The sequence below is a fragment of the Mauremys mutica genome, chromosome 22 (assembly GCF_020497125.1).
Source record: "Mauremys mutica isolate MM-2020 ecotype Southern chromosome 22, ASM2049712v1, whole genome shotgun sequence".
Taxonomy (NCBI): Eukaryota; Metazoa; Chordata; order Testudines; family Geoemydidae; genus Mauremys; species Mauremys mutica.
Window position 1 is genome coordinate 7,993,523 of NC_059093.1, and position 17,445 is coordinate 8,010,967.

Genomic DNA, 17,445 nt, shown 5'->3' on the forward strand with positions numbered 1-17,445 from the left:
CAGAGCTCGGTCAGATTTTAGATGTGATGTGGTGAGTCGGAATAATTAACAGGAGGGAGATGGACCTGGTAGGTTAAAGTACCAAGATCTAGCAATGATTCAACTGTGGTGTGCTCATGTAACAACCCCCCAACACATACCCCAAGGTTTGACTGCAGGGACTTTCAGCACCAAAGCACAGAAATCTAACTAACAGTTCTAGGTTTCCCATCCCCATAGTACCTAAGCACAGGTACCAAAAAGCTATGCACACCTATGATGCTATGCAGGTCCCCTATCTGTAAAATGGAGAAGATGATGTTTACCTTGGAGATCTATGGAGACAGTGCTGTGTGATACAGAGGTGTCTAGATATTTAAGGAGAGGCCAGTCTAATCAAATCTCTCTCTCCCTCTCATCAGCTCTGCAGCCAAACATTCTCTCCTTTCCCCAGCAACAGAGCAGCCTCATCCTGTCGCAGCCCGGACCCAGCCTAGCATCACAGGTAAACTACCTTCTGGCTGCCTCAGCTGGAAGCGGGATCAAACTGATTATGGGCATCACGTTAACAGCTAGCCGGGATCTGCTGCCGATTTGCGCCAGGGAAGTGGATTGCAGCCCGGGCTGTGGGGATTCACACTCATCTGTGAACATCCCCCCCGCCTCGGACGAGAGAGGAGAGGCGAGAGAGGGATTCCATCTCCATAGCTCATTCCAGCCTTGGCTGAGGCTGCTAGCAAGGGGGGCGATCCATGCCACTTGGTGGGTGCTGGTTTCTGATTGGGGACGTATTGCTCCACCCAAGCGTCCCGTCTTTCCGTCTCCTTCTCCGACCCCTTCCAAACCGCTCCCTAGGCCGAGAAGCCCTTGGCTTGCCTTGCCCTCAGTGAGAGGTCATTCTTCAAAGAAGCCAACACGTTCCTATTCCTCTCCCCCAAACCACAGCGCTTGTAACGCCCCCGTACAATCACAATTGCAGCTGCAGGGCGCTTCATCGCTCCTTCCCACCGCATCGCGTTGCCTCCCTTCCTTGCCCCTGCATGTGTTTGCTTCCTGCTTAGATCATAAAGCTTCCCAGGGCAAGGCCAGTGTCTTTTACAGCCTCGTAAAGCACCTGGCCCGATGCGAGTGCTATGTAAACGATAGTCCTGACCTCTGAAGCCTTTCCGGTCTGGTCTGCATCTGCTTTTGATGACTTGTTTGCCTTTGCGGTGGCCTCTGTTCATTCCCGCTTGGGGGCTCTTGGCACCTGTGCCTTGAGTTTCTGGCACTGTTTGGAGAGAGTTATTTGCCCGTCCCAGCTGCTCTTTCAGATCCTTCAAGTCTCTGCTGCCTTCAGTGGGCTCATGCCGAGGCAGTGCTCTTGCGGAGGTACAGGTTCTGGTTGGTCACTTCTCTATGCGGGCAATGGAATGCCATGGGTGACTCTGTGTGGGGTGCCAAAAACCACCTTCCGTTCATCCAGCAAACGAATACTCCCCAGGCCTGCGCCTCACAGGCATCAAGCAGAACCCTGACGTAGAAACCTTTTTATCTTTCTTTTTCCCAGGCCACGCCAGGCTTGCTGGGGGGCTCAGGTAGGATGCAAAGTCAGCCAGCCAGGGTTTGGAAAGTCACAGCCCAACCCACAAGGCTTTGCCCTTTTTAGTAACTGAAACAGCTGCTCCCTTGATTTTTGCAGCTGATCAGATGAGTCAAGGGTCCATCCTTTCATTTTTAAATACCCACCCTTCACTCCAGGTATTTGCTGTTATTTTATAGCCGTTACCCCCCAATGAATGCCAGCTCCCCATTACTGACCTAGGCTTTGTATTATAGCGGCCCAACCTACGTCCTGAACTTTGATCCCACCTCCCCTAAAACAACTTACCCTTCTCATCCCACACTTTTCTGGAAGGATCATTTTGCCCATCACTGATATGCAGCCTCCTCAGCGGTGGGATGTGGCAGCTGTTTAACTGCACACAGCCACACCAGGCAACATTTGTTATGGTAGGACAGTGCAGAAAATCCTGTGTTTTTTCTGTTGTTGTGACTCTGGTTTTGTTTTTAACAGGCAGTGGGACGTTCAGGGCTCCCTGGGCCGTCTTTAGAGCCCCATCTGGAGGTGCCACAGCACTTGCAAGTTGCAAAACACATGCCATCTTCAGCCGTATCGGACGAACCCAGCGACCTGGAGGAGCTGGAGAAGTTTGCTAAGACTTTCAAGCAGAGGCGAATCAAACTGGGGTTCACCCAGGTGAGGGGCAAAAGGCAGTCCCATGATGAGTGGTTTAATAGTGAGATGCACCAGGCTGGGGGGATTGGGTATGGATGTGGGCATGGAGAGGAGGGGCAGGGTTGGGTGCAGATGTGGGTATAGAAGGGAGGGCTTGATGCAGATGTGGGCATTGAGGGGAGGGCAGGGCCGGTGCAAGGATGTTTCGCGCCATAGGTGAAACTTCCACCTTGGGCCCTCCCCCCCCCGAGCCCCCCCCCGAGGAGCCCCCTCCCTCCGCGGCAGCTCCCCTCCTCCGCCCTGAGGCGCCCCCCCTGTCGCAGCTCCCCACCCTCTGCCCTGAGGCACCCCCCACCCCAGCTCACCCCTGCCCCGTCTCCTCCCCGAGCACGCCGTCGCTGCTTCTCTTCTCCCGCTTCCCAGGCTTGCGGGGCCAATCTGCTTAGGCGCCGCAAGCCTGGGAGGCGGGAGAAGTGAAGCAGCCACGGCGTGCTCGGGGAGGAGGCGGGGCAGGGGTGAGTTGGGGCGGGGAGTTCCCCTGCGTGCCGCCCTCCCCCCCCTTACTTGCTGCACGTGGCCCTCCCCGTGCTCCCCTGCCCCAGCTCGCTCCGCCTAAATGCTGGCGGCGACCAGGGCGGCCGAAGATCCGGCCGCCGCGGTCGCTGCCGAAGAAAATGCCGCCCCACAAATGCCAGCACCCTAGGCGACCGCCTAGGTCGCCTAAATGGTTGCACCAGCCCTGGGGGAGGGGAGTTGTACAGATGTGCACTTTATGGGAACACCACCTTGAAAGCACAGATGAACAATGGATGAAACCCCCCCCCCCGAAGATGCATTACCTGGAACCTCAAACCACCAAGCACAACAATTACCGTCAGCCTGTTTGGTGCGTACTGGGGAGTAGGAAGGACTCAGGAAGGCTCTGGGAGTCTATCCCTAGTGGTAGAAGAGACTGGGTGAAGAAGCTGTTTTGTTGTTACAGTAGAAGTGACCTGGGCATGAATTAATAACATGGTGGGGAGCTGCGAGTGGGTTTTCTCAGCTCATCTTTTCATTCTGATTCCCCCGGCAGGGCGACGTGGGGCTGGCCATGGGTAAGCTGTACGGCAACGATTTCAGCCAGACCACCATCTCCCGCTTCGAGGCTCTCAACCTGAGCTTTAAAAACATGTGCAAGCTCAAGCCCCTGCTGGAGAAGTGGCTGAGCGACGCAGGTAGGGCACAGCGCCGTGCCTGAGTGAAGGCTACCATCTTGGCCAGCAAAGCGGGGATTGAACCAGGCACCTCCAGAGCTAAAAGCTCAAGCTCCCAGACTGGGGCAGTCAGAGGCTACTATCCTCTGGGAATTGGGCAGCAAGGGGGACTTGTAAAACGCACTCACCAATGGGATACACTTGCAGGGAGAAGGGCAAGGTCCCTTCGCCGGTTATCATGGTGTTGCAAGCTAAGCCACACAGAGGGGACAGCAAGACGTGCCTCCGCCACTTGAGAAGTAGTGTGCTCTTTTGGTCAGCGTGTAGCCCTCAGACTCAAGAGATTGTCAGTTCTTTTCCTGGCTACTCTGCTGGGTAACCTTGAGCAAGTCACTTTGCTACTTTCTGCCTCAGTTTCCCCATCTCTAAATGGGGGCTATTGAGACTTACCTCCTTTATAAAGTGCCCTGAGATCTGCTGATGAACCATGATTATGAAAGCTAGATATATGTTATCGAGAGACACCCTATTACCTGTAGCACTGCAGTCCTACAATATGTATCCTTTATAGACTGCAAAGCCACTATGGGGCACTGTAGCCACATATACTTGAGCGACTGTGACATTCCATCCAGTGGTGACCTGGACACCTTCAGCCGATTTTATTGCAACAGGGAATGTCTCCGCAACATGAGGCGAAATGCCTAATCTGATCCCCAGCTGGTGTCAATCTGCATAGTACCATTGAAGTCACTGGAACGACACCAGTTTCTGATAGCTGAAAACTTAGCGCTCAAGGTGGCTGGTTGGGAAACGTCATCAAAAAGGTGGAAAACAATATTTGGGGGAAACGTTCACTCCACCTTTTCTGACCAGCCTCAATCGAAGCTGGGATTTGGCGCTATTCTGGGCAATGTTAAAGGTTTTACCGCTGGGGAAGGAGGGATTCCTATACAGTATTCTGAGCCAGGATCTTTTACGTGTTTAAGGAGGGGCAGTGGTTCCCAGCCAGCTTTCGGCAGCAAAACTTAATCAATAAATCATGAGTAAATCTTCATGGCCATTGTGGCAAACCCCAAGGGGACCTAGCACCACGCGGAGTGATCTTTAGCTAGGTCCTCAAGACCATCCAGCATATGTTCAGTACATTTGCTGCCAACGCTCAGGATTCTGGGATGGCCCTTTTGAAGACTTTAGTCATTTTTGCCTCAGGGGCTTGGACAAACTCTTGGCATTTTCAGTTTCAAGGACAGCAGGTTGTCACAGGTGGTCAGCTTCAGAAAAAAAACACCTCACAACATGAACATATCTGCTGCCAAATGGTCTTGAATCCCTTTGTTCCCTCTTCCCCCCAGAATCCACTCCCTTGGACTCCTCCATGAGTACCCCGAATTCCTACCCTTCGGTGAGCGAGATGTTCGGGCGGAAGAGAAAGAAACGTACCAGCATCGAGACCAACATTCGTTCCACGCTGGAGAAGAGATTTCAAGACGTGAGGGGAAAATCTTACCAATGTTGTGAGCTCTATCTCCCAGCCAGAAATTCCTACTAGTTCTTAAGCTAAGAGCCATTTTCTTTTTTCTTTCAGGATTTTTTTTTCTTAGAAACTTTTCTTGGTGAAAAAGGCAGGTTTGGGAACACCAAAATGTCAATTTCAGCAGATTGTTTGGGTTTTAAAAAAAATGAAAATATAAATGCTTCATTTTGACTTTTTTTTTTTTAAATGCCAAGTTTTCAATTTTTCGATCGGAAATGAATTTTCGTTTAGAAATTTCCTTTCATTTTATTTTAAAAATTTTCAAAATGTCAGAGGCTCAACATTTAAAAGCAACGTTTCATTTCAGATCGAAAGAAATGTTTCAATTTCTTTGATTCATCAAAAAAAATTTAAAAATTCAGTTTTGGTTTGACCCAAAATGATTTTTTTCCCCCAATTTTTTAGATTTGCCAACAAACTAAAAAAATCTCTTATTTGTCAGCTAGGTAGCAGACACTTCTTGCCAACAAACATATTCAGTTGAAAACACCATTTTCCTCCCAAAAAACAATTTAGATGGAAAATTTTCAACGGACTCCAGTTTTTACCCTCGTCCAGCCTTAAATCTGATTGTATCAAACTTCTCCTCCCCGGGCTGGTGAAAGAACAATAGACAGCCTCTCTCGAATGATCAGGAACTTTGGCCAGCATGGATTTTCCTGCTTTAGGGCTCCTTTAGGAAGGGGAAACTCTCTCAATATCCTAGTGTTAAGCTCTTGTTTTCTTTATTATTTAGAGGTCCTAATTGTGATTGGAGTCCCTTTTTGCTAGGTGCTATCCAAGCATATAGAGAGCATCTCTGCACCAAAGTGTTTAACCTCCACAAAGTGGGGGGAGGGGGAAGAGAGAGGAGGTTTCATGATGTCTGTTTTTTAAATGAGGATCAGAGGGATTAAGTGACTCACCCAAGGTCACACAGAAAGTCTGCATATCAGAGGGGTAGCCATGTTAGTCTGGATCTGTAAAAGCAGCAAAGAGTCCTGTGGCACCTTTAGACTAACAGACGTATTGGAGCATGAGCTTTCGTGGATGAATACCCACTTCGTCGGATGCAGTGATGTTGTTTTTCCACAATTTCTGCCTGTGCACATCGGCAAAAGCATTCTATGTATAGGTCCAAACTGTCATTTTGACCCTCAGGAGGAGTCCATGTGGAGTTCTTCTTCTTGTGCTGTTGGTGGGAGGGTATCTGTGTATCAGTGCCCTGTTCAGTTTTATCTTGGAAGTATTCTGTGAGTCGGAGACGGCGAAAGTAGGCTTCCAGATCACCGCAGAACTGTATCATGTTTGTGGGGGTGGCAGGGCAGAAAGAGAGTCCCCGAGATAGGACAGACTCTTCTGCTGGGCTGAGTGTGTGGTTGGATAGATTGACGATATTGCTGGGTGGGTTAGGGGTACCACGGTTGTGGCCCCATGTGGCAGGTAGGAGTTTAGACAGCTTGCAGTCCTTTTTCCTTTGTAGAGAGGTGAAGTGTGTAATGTAGATCTCCTGTCTTACTTTAGTGAAGTCTGTTTGTATGGAAGTTTGGTTATTTATGAGAGTCTCCAGGTTGGAGAGCTCTTTTTTGATGTTTTCCTGTTTGCTGTATAGGATGCTGATCAGGTGGTTCCTCGGTTTCTTTGACAGAGTATGGCATAATCTCTCATTGTGGTCTGTGTAGTATGTAGATAGCAGTGGATTTTTCACCTTCAGTCCATTTGGTATGATGTCCATCCGTTTGCATTTGGAAAGGAAGATGCATTTGGAAAGTCTGAGGGAGATCTAAAGAGTAGAACCCAGATCTTTTGAGTCCCTGTTCAGTGCCTTCACCGCAAGATTATCCTTCCTAGCTTCTCCTTATGTGACAGCTTCTCCTTAAATACTGATCTGAGGCTCAGTGCTTTCTATGCATAGAGGGTACACCTGTTCATCCTCACTGACTCCACTAGACTTTCACCAGTGTCACTCAAAACGTGGACCTTCCACCAGATCTCTACCCTTTCCCATGGAGAAACCCAAATCTTCTCCCCTCCCCAGTTACAAGCCAAGTCCAGATTCCTCTCCTCTTGCCACTCAAACAGCAGGAGATCATACAGCCCACTGACGCTTTAAAATAAGTTCTACAGAATTTTCTTTGTTCACCTAATGTCCTCTCTTACCAGAACCCCAAGCCCAGCTCGGAAGAGATCTCCATGATAGCAGAGCAGCTCTCCATGGAAAAGGAAGTGGTTCGGGTTTGGTTTTGTAATCGGCGCCAGAAGGAGAAGCGGATCAGCTGTCCAGTGCCATCCCCCATAAAATCACCCATCTACAACTCCAGACTGGTGAGACTTGGTGGACCAAGGGGGTACCGATTACTTTCCATAAGGCAGCAAGCGTAGCAGGGTACTAGGGAAACACGTGGCTTGCAGGAAAAGGAGGCAGCAACAGATGATCTCGTACATTTGTATGGCATGGAAGCATCCCTTGCCCCAAACTCTTTACAGATGAAACAGAAAGCGAGAGGGTTAGGTAATCAGAATGCCATTATCCAAATGCTCCTGGGGCTAGTACCCTGACAACACGCGGGCAAGACTTTTTTTTTTGTTTTAAGTTGCACCCAAAAATACGGCACTTTCAACAGCGCCCTGGAGGCTCCTAGAGGGCATTGGCTCAGCACTGACTCAGTGGGAGGAGCACTATCTACTGAATCATCAGCTTCACTTCCTGCAGTGTGGTTCCCTCTAGCTGGGCTTCGGTTACCGCTGACTCAGTGGGAAGAGCACTGTTGATGGAATTAACACCACCTGCTTCCCCAGCACCTCCAGGGGAAAGGTGTGGAGATGTTGCTGTGCAGGGGATGGACTGAGCTGGTATTCAGCATGCCAGGCTGCACTTGTCTGATGGCCTCATCCCTCTCCATAGAATGTAATTGTTTATTCTCTTTTTTAAAATAAGGACCAGATCACCAGCTGGTGTAAATCAGTCAAGTGCTAGGCTGATTTACAGCAGCTAAAAATCTGGCCCTATGTTTCTAGCCCTTGCAGTTGCAAAGAAAAGTTTTCAAATGTTAATGGTGGCTGAGTTTTCTACAATAGCTCTGAGAGTTGAGAACTGCCTTCATTCATCTCAGTGGGTTGTTAACTCTGAAGCCTACTGATGATGGTTTACATCTCGATGCACAACATTGGAGAAGAAACACTGAACTGCTCTGGAATAGTGGGTGGAGTACAATTCCACCAGTCTATCCCTTTTCCCCTCCTGCCATGGGATTAGGTGGTGGTGGCTAGAGAATTTATAGGGATGGGAGAATGGAAGGGGCCACCTAGAAGCAAGACTCAAGAGATTAAAAAATGAGGATGTGTTAGAGCACGGCCTTGAGGAAGTCGTGCTAACCAACATGATGTTAAATGTGACTTTTGCAGTCAATTTAAACAGAGCCGAGTCCTGTTCAAGGCGCCCACTGGTACTGGGTAAACCCAGCTAGGAAACATAGGGTTAACCACGACCAGCTCACAGGATGTTAAACAAAGCTTGTCCCTGCCTACGTGACACTGCCCACTAAGTCATGTTCAACATCATGTTAGTTAACACAGCTGCTCCAGGACCTGTTCTCATCCAATCAGGAAGTGAAGCCTTCAGCCACAAATGACAGACAAGGTTAGAGTGATGTTTCTCCCCTTTGGCCACAGTTCAGCAAAGCATTTGAGCATGTGCTTAACTTCAGTGGCACTTGAGCATGTATGTAAGTGCGATGCTGAGTCAGGGCATCCGAGACCAGAAGGAGGCATCGATCGCTGCAGCTTCTTTTGCCACTCGCCAAGCCTGGCAGTGCAGAATTATAACCGCTCCCAGCCTGACGTGCAGACAGGGCTCTCTGCTTTTCGGAGTGCATGGCAGTGCCAGGTGGAGGTGGCACAATCCTGTGTAGCCTCGCTACAGAGCACGAGCTGCTCTCAAGTACGGGGGGCACTGCATATAAAAGACACTCCCTGTTTCTTTGCCCACCTCAGTAACTGCGGGCTTTGACTTAGCACACAGAGTTTCTTATTAAGGCAGGTCTGTAGCTTGTTGACAGTCTAATAGGCCTGGCTACAGTATCAGGTGAATCCTGATGCAGAAGTGTCTGCAAACACTCATTCAGTGACTTAGCTAGGACTGTATCAGTGGCCTCTTTTATTCACTGTCCATGAATGTTCTCATGAGTTAATTTTTGTTGGAAAGAGCTATCGTGTAAAGAGAGAGCATCACAAATATTAATTCAATATCTGTAATCTGCTGGTGAGTGGGTGTTGTGGATAACAGCCCAATACTGCTGCCAGTTAATGAGCTGAGCTCCAGTGGCAGGAGTCTGTTCTGCAGTGCTGAAGGTTGCTGGGGATTCATATGGGGGCAGGGTGGTCATTATGTATTCACAAGGGATAGTCTCATCTTGAAATCTCAGTGAGTTTGGGAGTCATCCAGTCAGGGAGCAGCAAAATACCATGTGACTTTTGGCCATCAGTTGCAAAGCAGGACAAGCTACTTGCAAGCAATAAATATTCAAAGCAATAGTTTTTGTGAGTAAATTTGCCATGAACTTGTTGGCTGAAGTATGATCACATGAGCTATTCACTGATCATGCCAAACAATTTGTTATATTTGTTTGATTAACTTTATACAAATCAAAACAACAGGCGTAGATTGCCCCTCCCTCCCGGAAACTAATTACAGCCACAAAAATCTTAATTGGCAGCTAGCCCCAGACCAGGTAACAAAACTCAGCCCCCTGAAAAGAAAAAAATTCACTGAAGTCATTAAGCACGAGGCCACGATTTTCAAAAGTGACTAGTGTTTAAAGAGGCCTCTGATTTTGTGTCCAACTTGAGACACCTGGAAGGGCCCTGATTTTCAGAGGATGTGCTCAGTGCTTTTGAAAATCTTGGTCTAGGTTTGTAAACCTCCAAGTCTCTTCACAGATAATTAACTGAATTTGAACATAAGGGCATGTCTACAAAATGTAGTCGCTCTAACTTATGTCTGCATACAATTGCAGCAGTAATGACATGGCTTGTGTGTGTGTCTCCACTTTGTTCCTTATGTCAGCAGCGCGCATCTTCACCTGGAGCGCTTGCACCAATTGAGTTGTCAGTTTGGGGCATTGTGGGACAGCTTCTGAAAGCCAGCAACAGTCAATGTAAGCAATGCAGCGTCTACATTGACACTGTGTTGACCTAACTACATCGAATCTATGCCTCTCGTGGAGGTGAAGTTATTAAGTTGGTGTAGCGGGCAAGTGACGTAGGTGGGAGTGAAATTTTAGTGTAGACACTTCCTTAGTTAGGTTGATGTAAGCTGCCTTTTGTCTGCCTAAGTGTAGTGCAGACCAGACTTACGCCTCATGTTGAGATCTTCAGCAGCACTTCTAGTCCCTCTACACTGGGGTGGATTTTGCCCAAACACCAAAATGGGACTAGCTTTGCCAGTGAGAGGTGGGGAGCAAAGCTAGTCAAAAACCATGAAAAAAAGTTGGCAATTTTTACCTGAAAATGTTTTTCATTGGAAGATATTTTTGATGAAAACATTCTCCACTGAGCTGTGGAGCCAGTCAGAGAATGGCCCAAAACAAAACAAAACAAACACAAGGGTTTGCAAAAATGTGTGCACATTGGTTTTTGTTTGAAAATAAACAAGCAAACAGCCCAATTCCAAAGCTTATAACACCCTCATGCTTCAGAGCATAAGCCAATTTTTAAATATTAGGGATTAGGAAAAAACATTTCCTGGATAGATTATCCCATAACTGCAGGGTTTCTTGCACCTTCCTCAAAGGCATCTGGTGCTGGCCACTATTGGAGCGTCTAGATGCCCTCCTAATCTGGTTTGTTATGGCTGGGAGTGGGAATCCTAGTACAGGGGCAGTGTGTGTAGATTCTGCGGAATGCAGCGGCTTAGTAGATAGGGTTCTCTTGTCATCCTTTGGTGAAGGAGGCTGCCCTCTGCCTGTCTTTCCCTTAGATTAGAGGTTCCCAAACTGTGGTTGGCGAAGGATCCCAGGATTACTTGCTGGAGATCCATAGCGAGCTGCCTGGTTATATGGTGCTGGTTCTCTTCCTGGTTTCCAGCTGAGACAAACAGAAGCAGTGGGAGGGAGAGATGAAACAAAGAGCAGAGGGGGACTGTGGGCCTGAGGGCCTGATTCTCTTCTCACTTATGCGGGTGTGACTCCGGAGTAACTCCAGTGAAGCCAACGGAGCTACGTTGCTGTTACACCAGTGTAAATGATGGAGACTTAGGCCTTTTGGAAAAGAACAGAATATCTGTCATGCGAAAGGCGGCTTAAAATAAGTAAATGTTTTCCAAACATAACGTGTCCATGCAAGCAACTGCTCTAGTATCACCGCAACATTGTGTGAGTGGGGAGCCACCCCGTGGGATGGCTAATGGGAGAGGAGATGTCCGTCAGACAACCTCTCTTCCAGGATCGGCTCCACACTGTGAAAAAGCTTGAGAGCCCCAGCCCTGGAGTGAGCCTGTGTTTGTGTGTGTTTGGGACGAAGGGATTGGCGTCTACACATGCACAGTCCAGTATCCTGCCCGGGGGGAATGATGCGCCTCTCTCGCAATACTAATGGAACCGTGTGTGGGAATCTGAACTGTATCTGGATAAGAAATCTGTGTGGGTGTGTGCACAGTAGACTAAGGGATTCCTGTGGGAATGGGAGGCTAGTCTGTGACAGGTGTACTACTAAGAGAATGGCACTCTGGGATCTATCTATCTTATTAATAACTGTGGGTCACTAATTCCCGGTTGGCTTCTGTTCCCTTCCAGGTCTCTACCTCCGGGTCCCTGGGCCCCCTCTCAGTCAATCCGATCCACAGCACCATGCCTGGGACAGGTAAGCCTGGCTCAAAGATTGATGTCTCTCTCTTTTCCTTCACTGACAGCAAATTCCCTCTTGCTCTGCCGCCAGTCAGTACTTATATTTGATCCAAAGGCTGCTTGCATTTCGACATTTGCAGCCCATCCTAGATGGGCTCCTGGACTGACTGTAATTAGCTGCCTGGCATGAACAGTTCAGCAGTGAGGGGTGCAGACGGTAGAATCCGCATCTTCACTCTGGCCAAGTAGAGGAAATTCCCCCGGGGCGGAACATTTCCTGTCGCCTTGCTGGCAAATGCTGATATTTAGGGATGGAAGAGACCAGAGCAAAACCCTGGATCCCAACACTCCTGAACTTTGAGAGGAGCTGGCTCTGGATCGATCTATCTCTCGTCTTATTCTTAGGTTGTCAGTTTTGGGGGGCAGGGACTGTGTGTCTGTTCTGTGTCTGTGCAGCGCCTAGCACAGAGGAGTCCTGTTCCATGACTAGGGCTCCTAGGCATGATGATGCTAAATATAATAAGGGCTCATGTCTCTCTGTGCTGATGTGAAGGGCTTTGGAACAAAACTCCCCAGCCTGGGATGTATTTATCTTTTTAAACTCCTTCACCTGCTCTCTCCCAATCTCTCCCCCTTCCTTCTGCTGTCTTCCTTACTTCCATTCTACCCCCAAAAGCAACTGCCTCCCTCCCACCCACCTTGCTGCTGCCTCCAAGTTCTGACAGAGGGTTTGGAGCTGGGAACACACTCCACGGGGTGTGTCCTGGGAGGAAGATTCTGGCATCTTGTCAGCAGAGACCTGGCAGATCTCACACTGAAGGAACCATGTGCTCCAGTCGCTGTGCTTTGCTGCAGGGAGAATCCCCCCTTACCTCTTGTGTAGGGGTGTCTAGCTTGTCAGACCAGGGCACGGTTAGCATGCATTTGCTATTGCAGCAAGCCAAGGAATAAGGAGAGCAGTGGGACAGATGCACCTGCTCCCCAGTAGGAAAGAAGAGGTGAGCCTCATTCTTGTCTCTCTTCTCGTGCAGTAACATCGTCATGTTCCCCTGGAAACACCAGCAGGCCCTCGTCCCCCAGTACAGGGCTCCATGCCAGCAGTCCCAGTGTATCCCAGAGCAACTCTAAAGCCACAATGAACTCATCCAACTTTAATCCTTCTGGGTAAGGCGATGGGGAGCACCTGGCACTAATGCCCAGGGCATGGGGGAGCAAACAGGACCCTCGAGAAGAGCATTCAGGGCTCGCTGCATACTATTGTGATGGGCTTTAGAAAAACCAAGTTAGATGAGGCCATTCCATCGTGGTGGTTTCATGCTCACTCTGAGGGTCCATGGGGAATGGCTGTTTTCTGCTTCCAAACTTATAGAAAAGGCCGCGTTTCTTTGAAATCTCCTGCTAGCAAAAATTCGGCATGTGAGCAGGTACAGGGGCTGTGATGCTTTCCTTCTGTATGTGGTAGGCACAGTGGGGGAAAGGAGAGAGGAAGAGGAGAAGATTTATTTTGCTGTTGCTCCTACTTAGACCCCCTCCTCCGCATCCCAGTTGCCCTCCTGGGGACTGACCCATTGTGTCCACTCACAGATAAAGCAAAGGGGATACATTTCCTCTGTCTCTTCTGTCCCCAGCAGATTCCCCATGCTCTGAGGCGAAGCCCCTCTAGCTGTTTCTCATCACATGCCTCGCTACTAAGTTCAGTGCTGCTGCTGGCATCCCTCTCCTCCCCCGGCCACTGCTGCTCCAGCTCCCAACCAGCATTGCTCATGACATTGGCGACAAGTTAGCAGAAAGCAAACCCAGAGCATGTTGGGTGTTGCAGCAGCTGCTGTGCCTCCTGAATCGTGGAGGAACTTGTTCTGATCCTGTACACCTGCAATTTGGCAGGATCTGGTCTTAAATTGCCCCTGGGACTCCTCATGTGTGAAATCTGAGCATGGTGGATGCTTCTTGGTCATTCAGAGAAGACTAGCTTGGTTATAGTGCAACCCACCCTGAGTTTTGCTCTGAACCCCCTGTTGGGTTTAGAGGATCAGTTGCTGGCTAAATAGGGCTACAGATGAAATAATGATGCGCTCCCGTTTCAGGGGAAAGGAAAATAACAGTGCATTTGTGTTTGTTGTTTACTTTTTTTTTTCCCCCCAGATCTTGGTACCGATGGAATCAACCCACTTATCTCCATTGAGGCTATTGCTTCATCATGTGCAAGGGAGCCCTGACTTTTAGCCATGGACCAAAGTTTGGAGCGACGGTGCCTTCAAAGTGCAGCAGAAGGAAGGTCTTGCTTATGGGAGCCCAGCACAGCTGAACTGTTTAGAGACTCAAGCTGTAACTGAGCCTCCCAGGAGATTCTCAACTCCAGCAGTGAAATTTAACACCCTTCCAGGTGTTAACCAAAACAATCCCTCACCTAGCCATAGCAGCACCAAACACTGTCCAACGCATGCGGATCTCCGCGATGCTCTGTATTGTCTGGCAATAGCTAATATGGAAAGATTTCCATATCACACTCCTCCTTCTCCTAGCTCATTTCAGAGCTTCCCATGAGAAGGGTCTGCAGTGCCGTATCTGACCCCACACCCCTCCATCCACACCCACATCCCAGAAACCCCTGAACTGAACCCAGGTTACCACGGTCATTTCACCAAAGACCTGCATCTAGATGTAAGCTTTGGTATCCTATCAACTTCCCAGATTAATGTTATTGTGCTTTATTCCCTACTCAATGGTTTGCCTCTTTTCTCGCTTTCTTTAAATGTTTAGAGCCAGGTGCCTCTTTACCTTTTTGTTTTCCTTTTAAAAAAAATGCACCTTATTTGTAAAGACACCGCTCCAGTCATTGCTCAGCTCCAATCCTCACCCCACTGCTCCCTGGGTGGCTGTCACTCTTAGACATCATGGGTGAAATTCTGGCTCCTTTGAAACCATAAGGAGTTTTGCCCAAGGATTTCACCTCGTGTTGATTTTGCTTCCCTCTTATTTATCCATTGGGCTTCATCAGCTACCAAACAACAAGACCTGCCTAAGTTTGTGTCTGTGTGTGTACATGCCAATCATTCTTGCTGAATTATTAACATGTAAATAGCTTTCCCATTCTTTGTGGTATGTTCTTCCATTCCTGGGAGGACAGTTTGTATAACTCAGGTGTGAATTTTGAGGATTTTATTTTTCTGTGTGTGTTTTGTTTAATTTCATTAAAAACTAAAGTATAGAAAATCTAACAAATTTCACAGAGTATCAACAGGGAAATCATGTTTATTTCACAGCTGGTCTATCTGAAAGGAGCAGATATTTCATTTTGTAGAGTAGAATTAAGACATGAAATACATTACAAAGTCATGAGCAAGATCCTCAGCTGCTGTCAATTGTCATAATTCCAATGACTTCAGTAGAGCATCAGCGATGTACACCAGCTGAAGCGCTGGTTCTTAAAGTGTAAATAGACATTCTGGTTTGCAATGTTAATTCTATTTCTTTTTCTGATGCCTGATGCTTATTTTTAGGCAAACTCTAGCTACATTTTTAGGAGTAAAAATCCTGTTTTATTAGTGGTTTGAACAATTGTTTTCCTTGATTCAATCTTTTTTTTAAAAGCCCCCAAAAGGCTCTACATTCTGGGGTTATACCCCACAATGAATTAATGGATCGCTAGGGTTTCTCAATCACTTCCACACATAGAACTCAATCCTGCAAACGTTGTATAGTTCAGCTGTATATATTTTATAGAACCTTATTCTGTAATTTTCTGCTTCATTGGGGTTTTTATCCTGAAACCAGAAACTCTAATAATAACTACAGCTGATTGAAAAATGGTTTCATTCAAACTTTTCTGTGAATGGTTTCATTTTTTTTTCCAACAAAATATTTTGAAGTAAAAAGGAGCTAAGGAGTGGAGAGTTTTTCCCTTCCAATGAAATTTTTTCCCGAAAAAAATTAAAATGTCTATTTGTAATTTTTTAACAAAAAAATCAAATAAAATGATTTTTTTTTTCAAAATTGTTAATTTTGGTCAAAGGCGCATTTTCTGTCAGGGGAAAAAAGTTTCACTGGAAAATTTTCAACCAGCTCCAATAATAAGAATAAGAATTAATAAAAGTCCAGATCTCATCCATTAACTTGAATGGAGCTACATTTATTTATATCAGATGGGGATATGGCCCCAAATCTTTGGGTCTGATTCTCCACTACCTTCTAACTGGATGACTCCATTCATTTCAGTGACCTATATACAACTGGTAAAAAGGAAGAAGAGAAATCCAGGTCAATATGTCCAGAAAACTTTCTACTTATGCCCTGTTGCATAATATGGCTAGAATTTTCTTAGTGGCTCTTGCTAGCCGAGTCCTTGTATCGTTTCCCTTGCCAGTATGGAAAGAGATTTTTTTCCCCAGAACTGTACTAGACAAATGGAGCTGTACGAGACAAAGGGGACATTTATTTAACCACTGGATTCTCTAGGGAAAAACAAACTCTACGCTGGTCAAGGAAACCGCACTGTAACTATGCTTTAACAATTGCATTTAAACCCTGCTGTGGCCTGCGTGGCTCAACCTCAGAGGATTATCTTGCAAATACTCCCTTCCCTTACTGCTGACAATTGTCCCAGTAGCTTCAATGGGGTTCTCGCAATAGCGTGCTCTAGGCTTAAACATAAGGCCCCAAGTGTGCAGTACAGAACACCTGTGTGGAAACACATTACCTTCACTAGGTGCAGCAGTCACCAAGCCCTCCTTGATGGTGCAGGATTGGTGCATAAGTTTTTATGCTGGTAAAGGTGACACCTAACAATTTAAAATCCTACAGAATTCTACAGGACACACTGTTGTCAACTACTGTTTTTTGTGGCCATAACTAAAATACCACAGTATATTTTTATATGGGGAACTTGGTTCTATGACTGATAAAAATGAGCCCTCTGCTTTGCACGTGGGACTCTGTTAAAGAGACACTCTAAGGTATTCTAGGCCTAACATTTTGATTGTTTTCATTGCAAACCTAATATAAACAGAAATATTTTCAGTCTATTATAAAACGTCAATGAAAACAGCTTTTTGTTTATATTCAAATAGTTGTCTTGGCAAGAATCTGCCACCTGAATATGGCATCCTTGGGCTAATTCATGAGCACCTGCCGGTGAAACTGACCAGAAGCAAAAGTGAAATAACTAACCTAGTTCCACTGTCCAAGATGAGGGAGCTGCAAAAGGTAACAAACAGCACTGACCTTGAAAAGCCAACTTCAATACATTTGTCAATGGGATTTGTGCTCCTAAATCATGCAGGCACTTTTCAAATTCCCACCTTTAACGCATTATTAGTAACTAGGGTGACCAGATGTCCCGATTTTATAGAGACGGTCACAATTTTGGGGTCTTTTTCTTATATAGACTCCTATTACCCCCCACCCCGTTCCGATTTTTCACATTTGCTGTCTGGTCACCCTATTAGTAATATGGCTGATTAGCTAGTGGGCTTATAATAGATGTTTTTGAATCCGAATGTGTCTCCAAGTACATTTAGATAGCGACTGGAAACCTGAGTATTTTTACCTCCAGCATTAAAATGCTCCTTCAACCCTGGAGTAGGGGCGCCACTTTGAGAAATGAGTCAAGATTACGTGGACAGATAATGCAGAAGTTATGAGCTGGATCCTGCTGGATTCTTAGTGCCTGTTCTTCCCATTCAGTGCCAGGGAGCTTAG

The 17,445-nt window shown here is 47.1% G+C and overlaps 1 protein-coding gene across 2 annotated transcripts in view; it reads left to right on the forward strand.

Moving 5' to 3' along the window:
- POU2F3 (POU class 2 homeobox 3) overlaps nucleotides 1–14,762 on the forward strand; it is a 63,811-nt gene extending 49,049 nt beyond the window's left edge. For both annotated transcript variants that reach the window (XM_044997221.1, XM_044997222.1), the window contains exons 7-14: nucleotides 402–484; nucleotides 2,036–2,218; nucleotides 3,270–3,411; nucleotides 4,746–4,882; nucleotides 7,070–7,231; nucleotides 11,698–11,764; nucleotides 12,780–12,912; nucleotides 13,891–14,762. In XM_044997221.1, the coding sequence (XP_044853156.1) occupies nucleotides 402–484; nucleotides 2,036–2,218; nucleotides 3,270–3,411; nucleotides 4,746–4,882; nucleotides 7,070–7,231; nucleotides 11,698–11,764; nucleotides 12,780–12,912; nucleotides 13,891–13,930 (947 nt within the window). In that variant the 3' untranslated portion in view covers nucleotides 13,931–14,762. The remainder of the gene's footprint in view (nucleotides 1–401; nucleotides 485–2,035; nucleotides 2,219–3,269; nucleotides 3,412–4,745; nucleotides 4,883–7,069; nucleotides 7,232–11,697; nucleotides 11,765–12,779; nucleotides 12,913–13,890) is intronic.
- The last annotated feature ends 2,683 nt before the right edge of the window (nucleotides 14,763–17,445 follow it).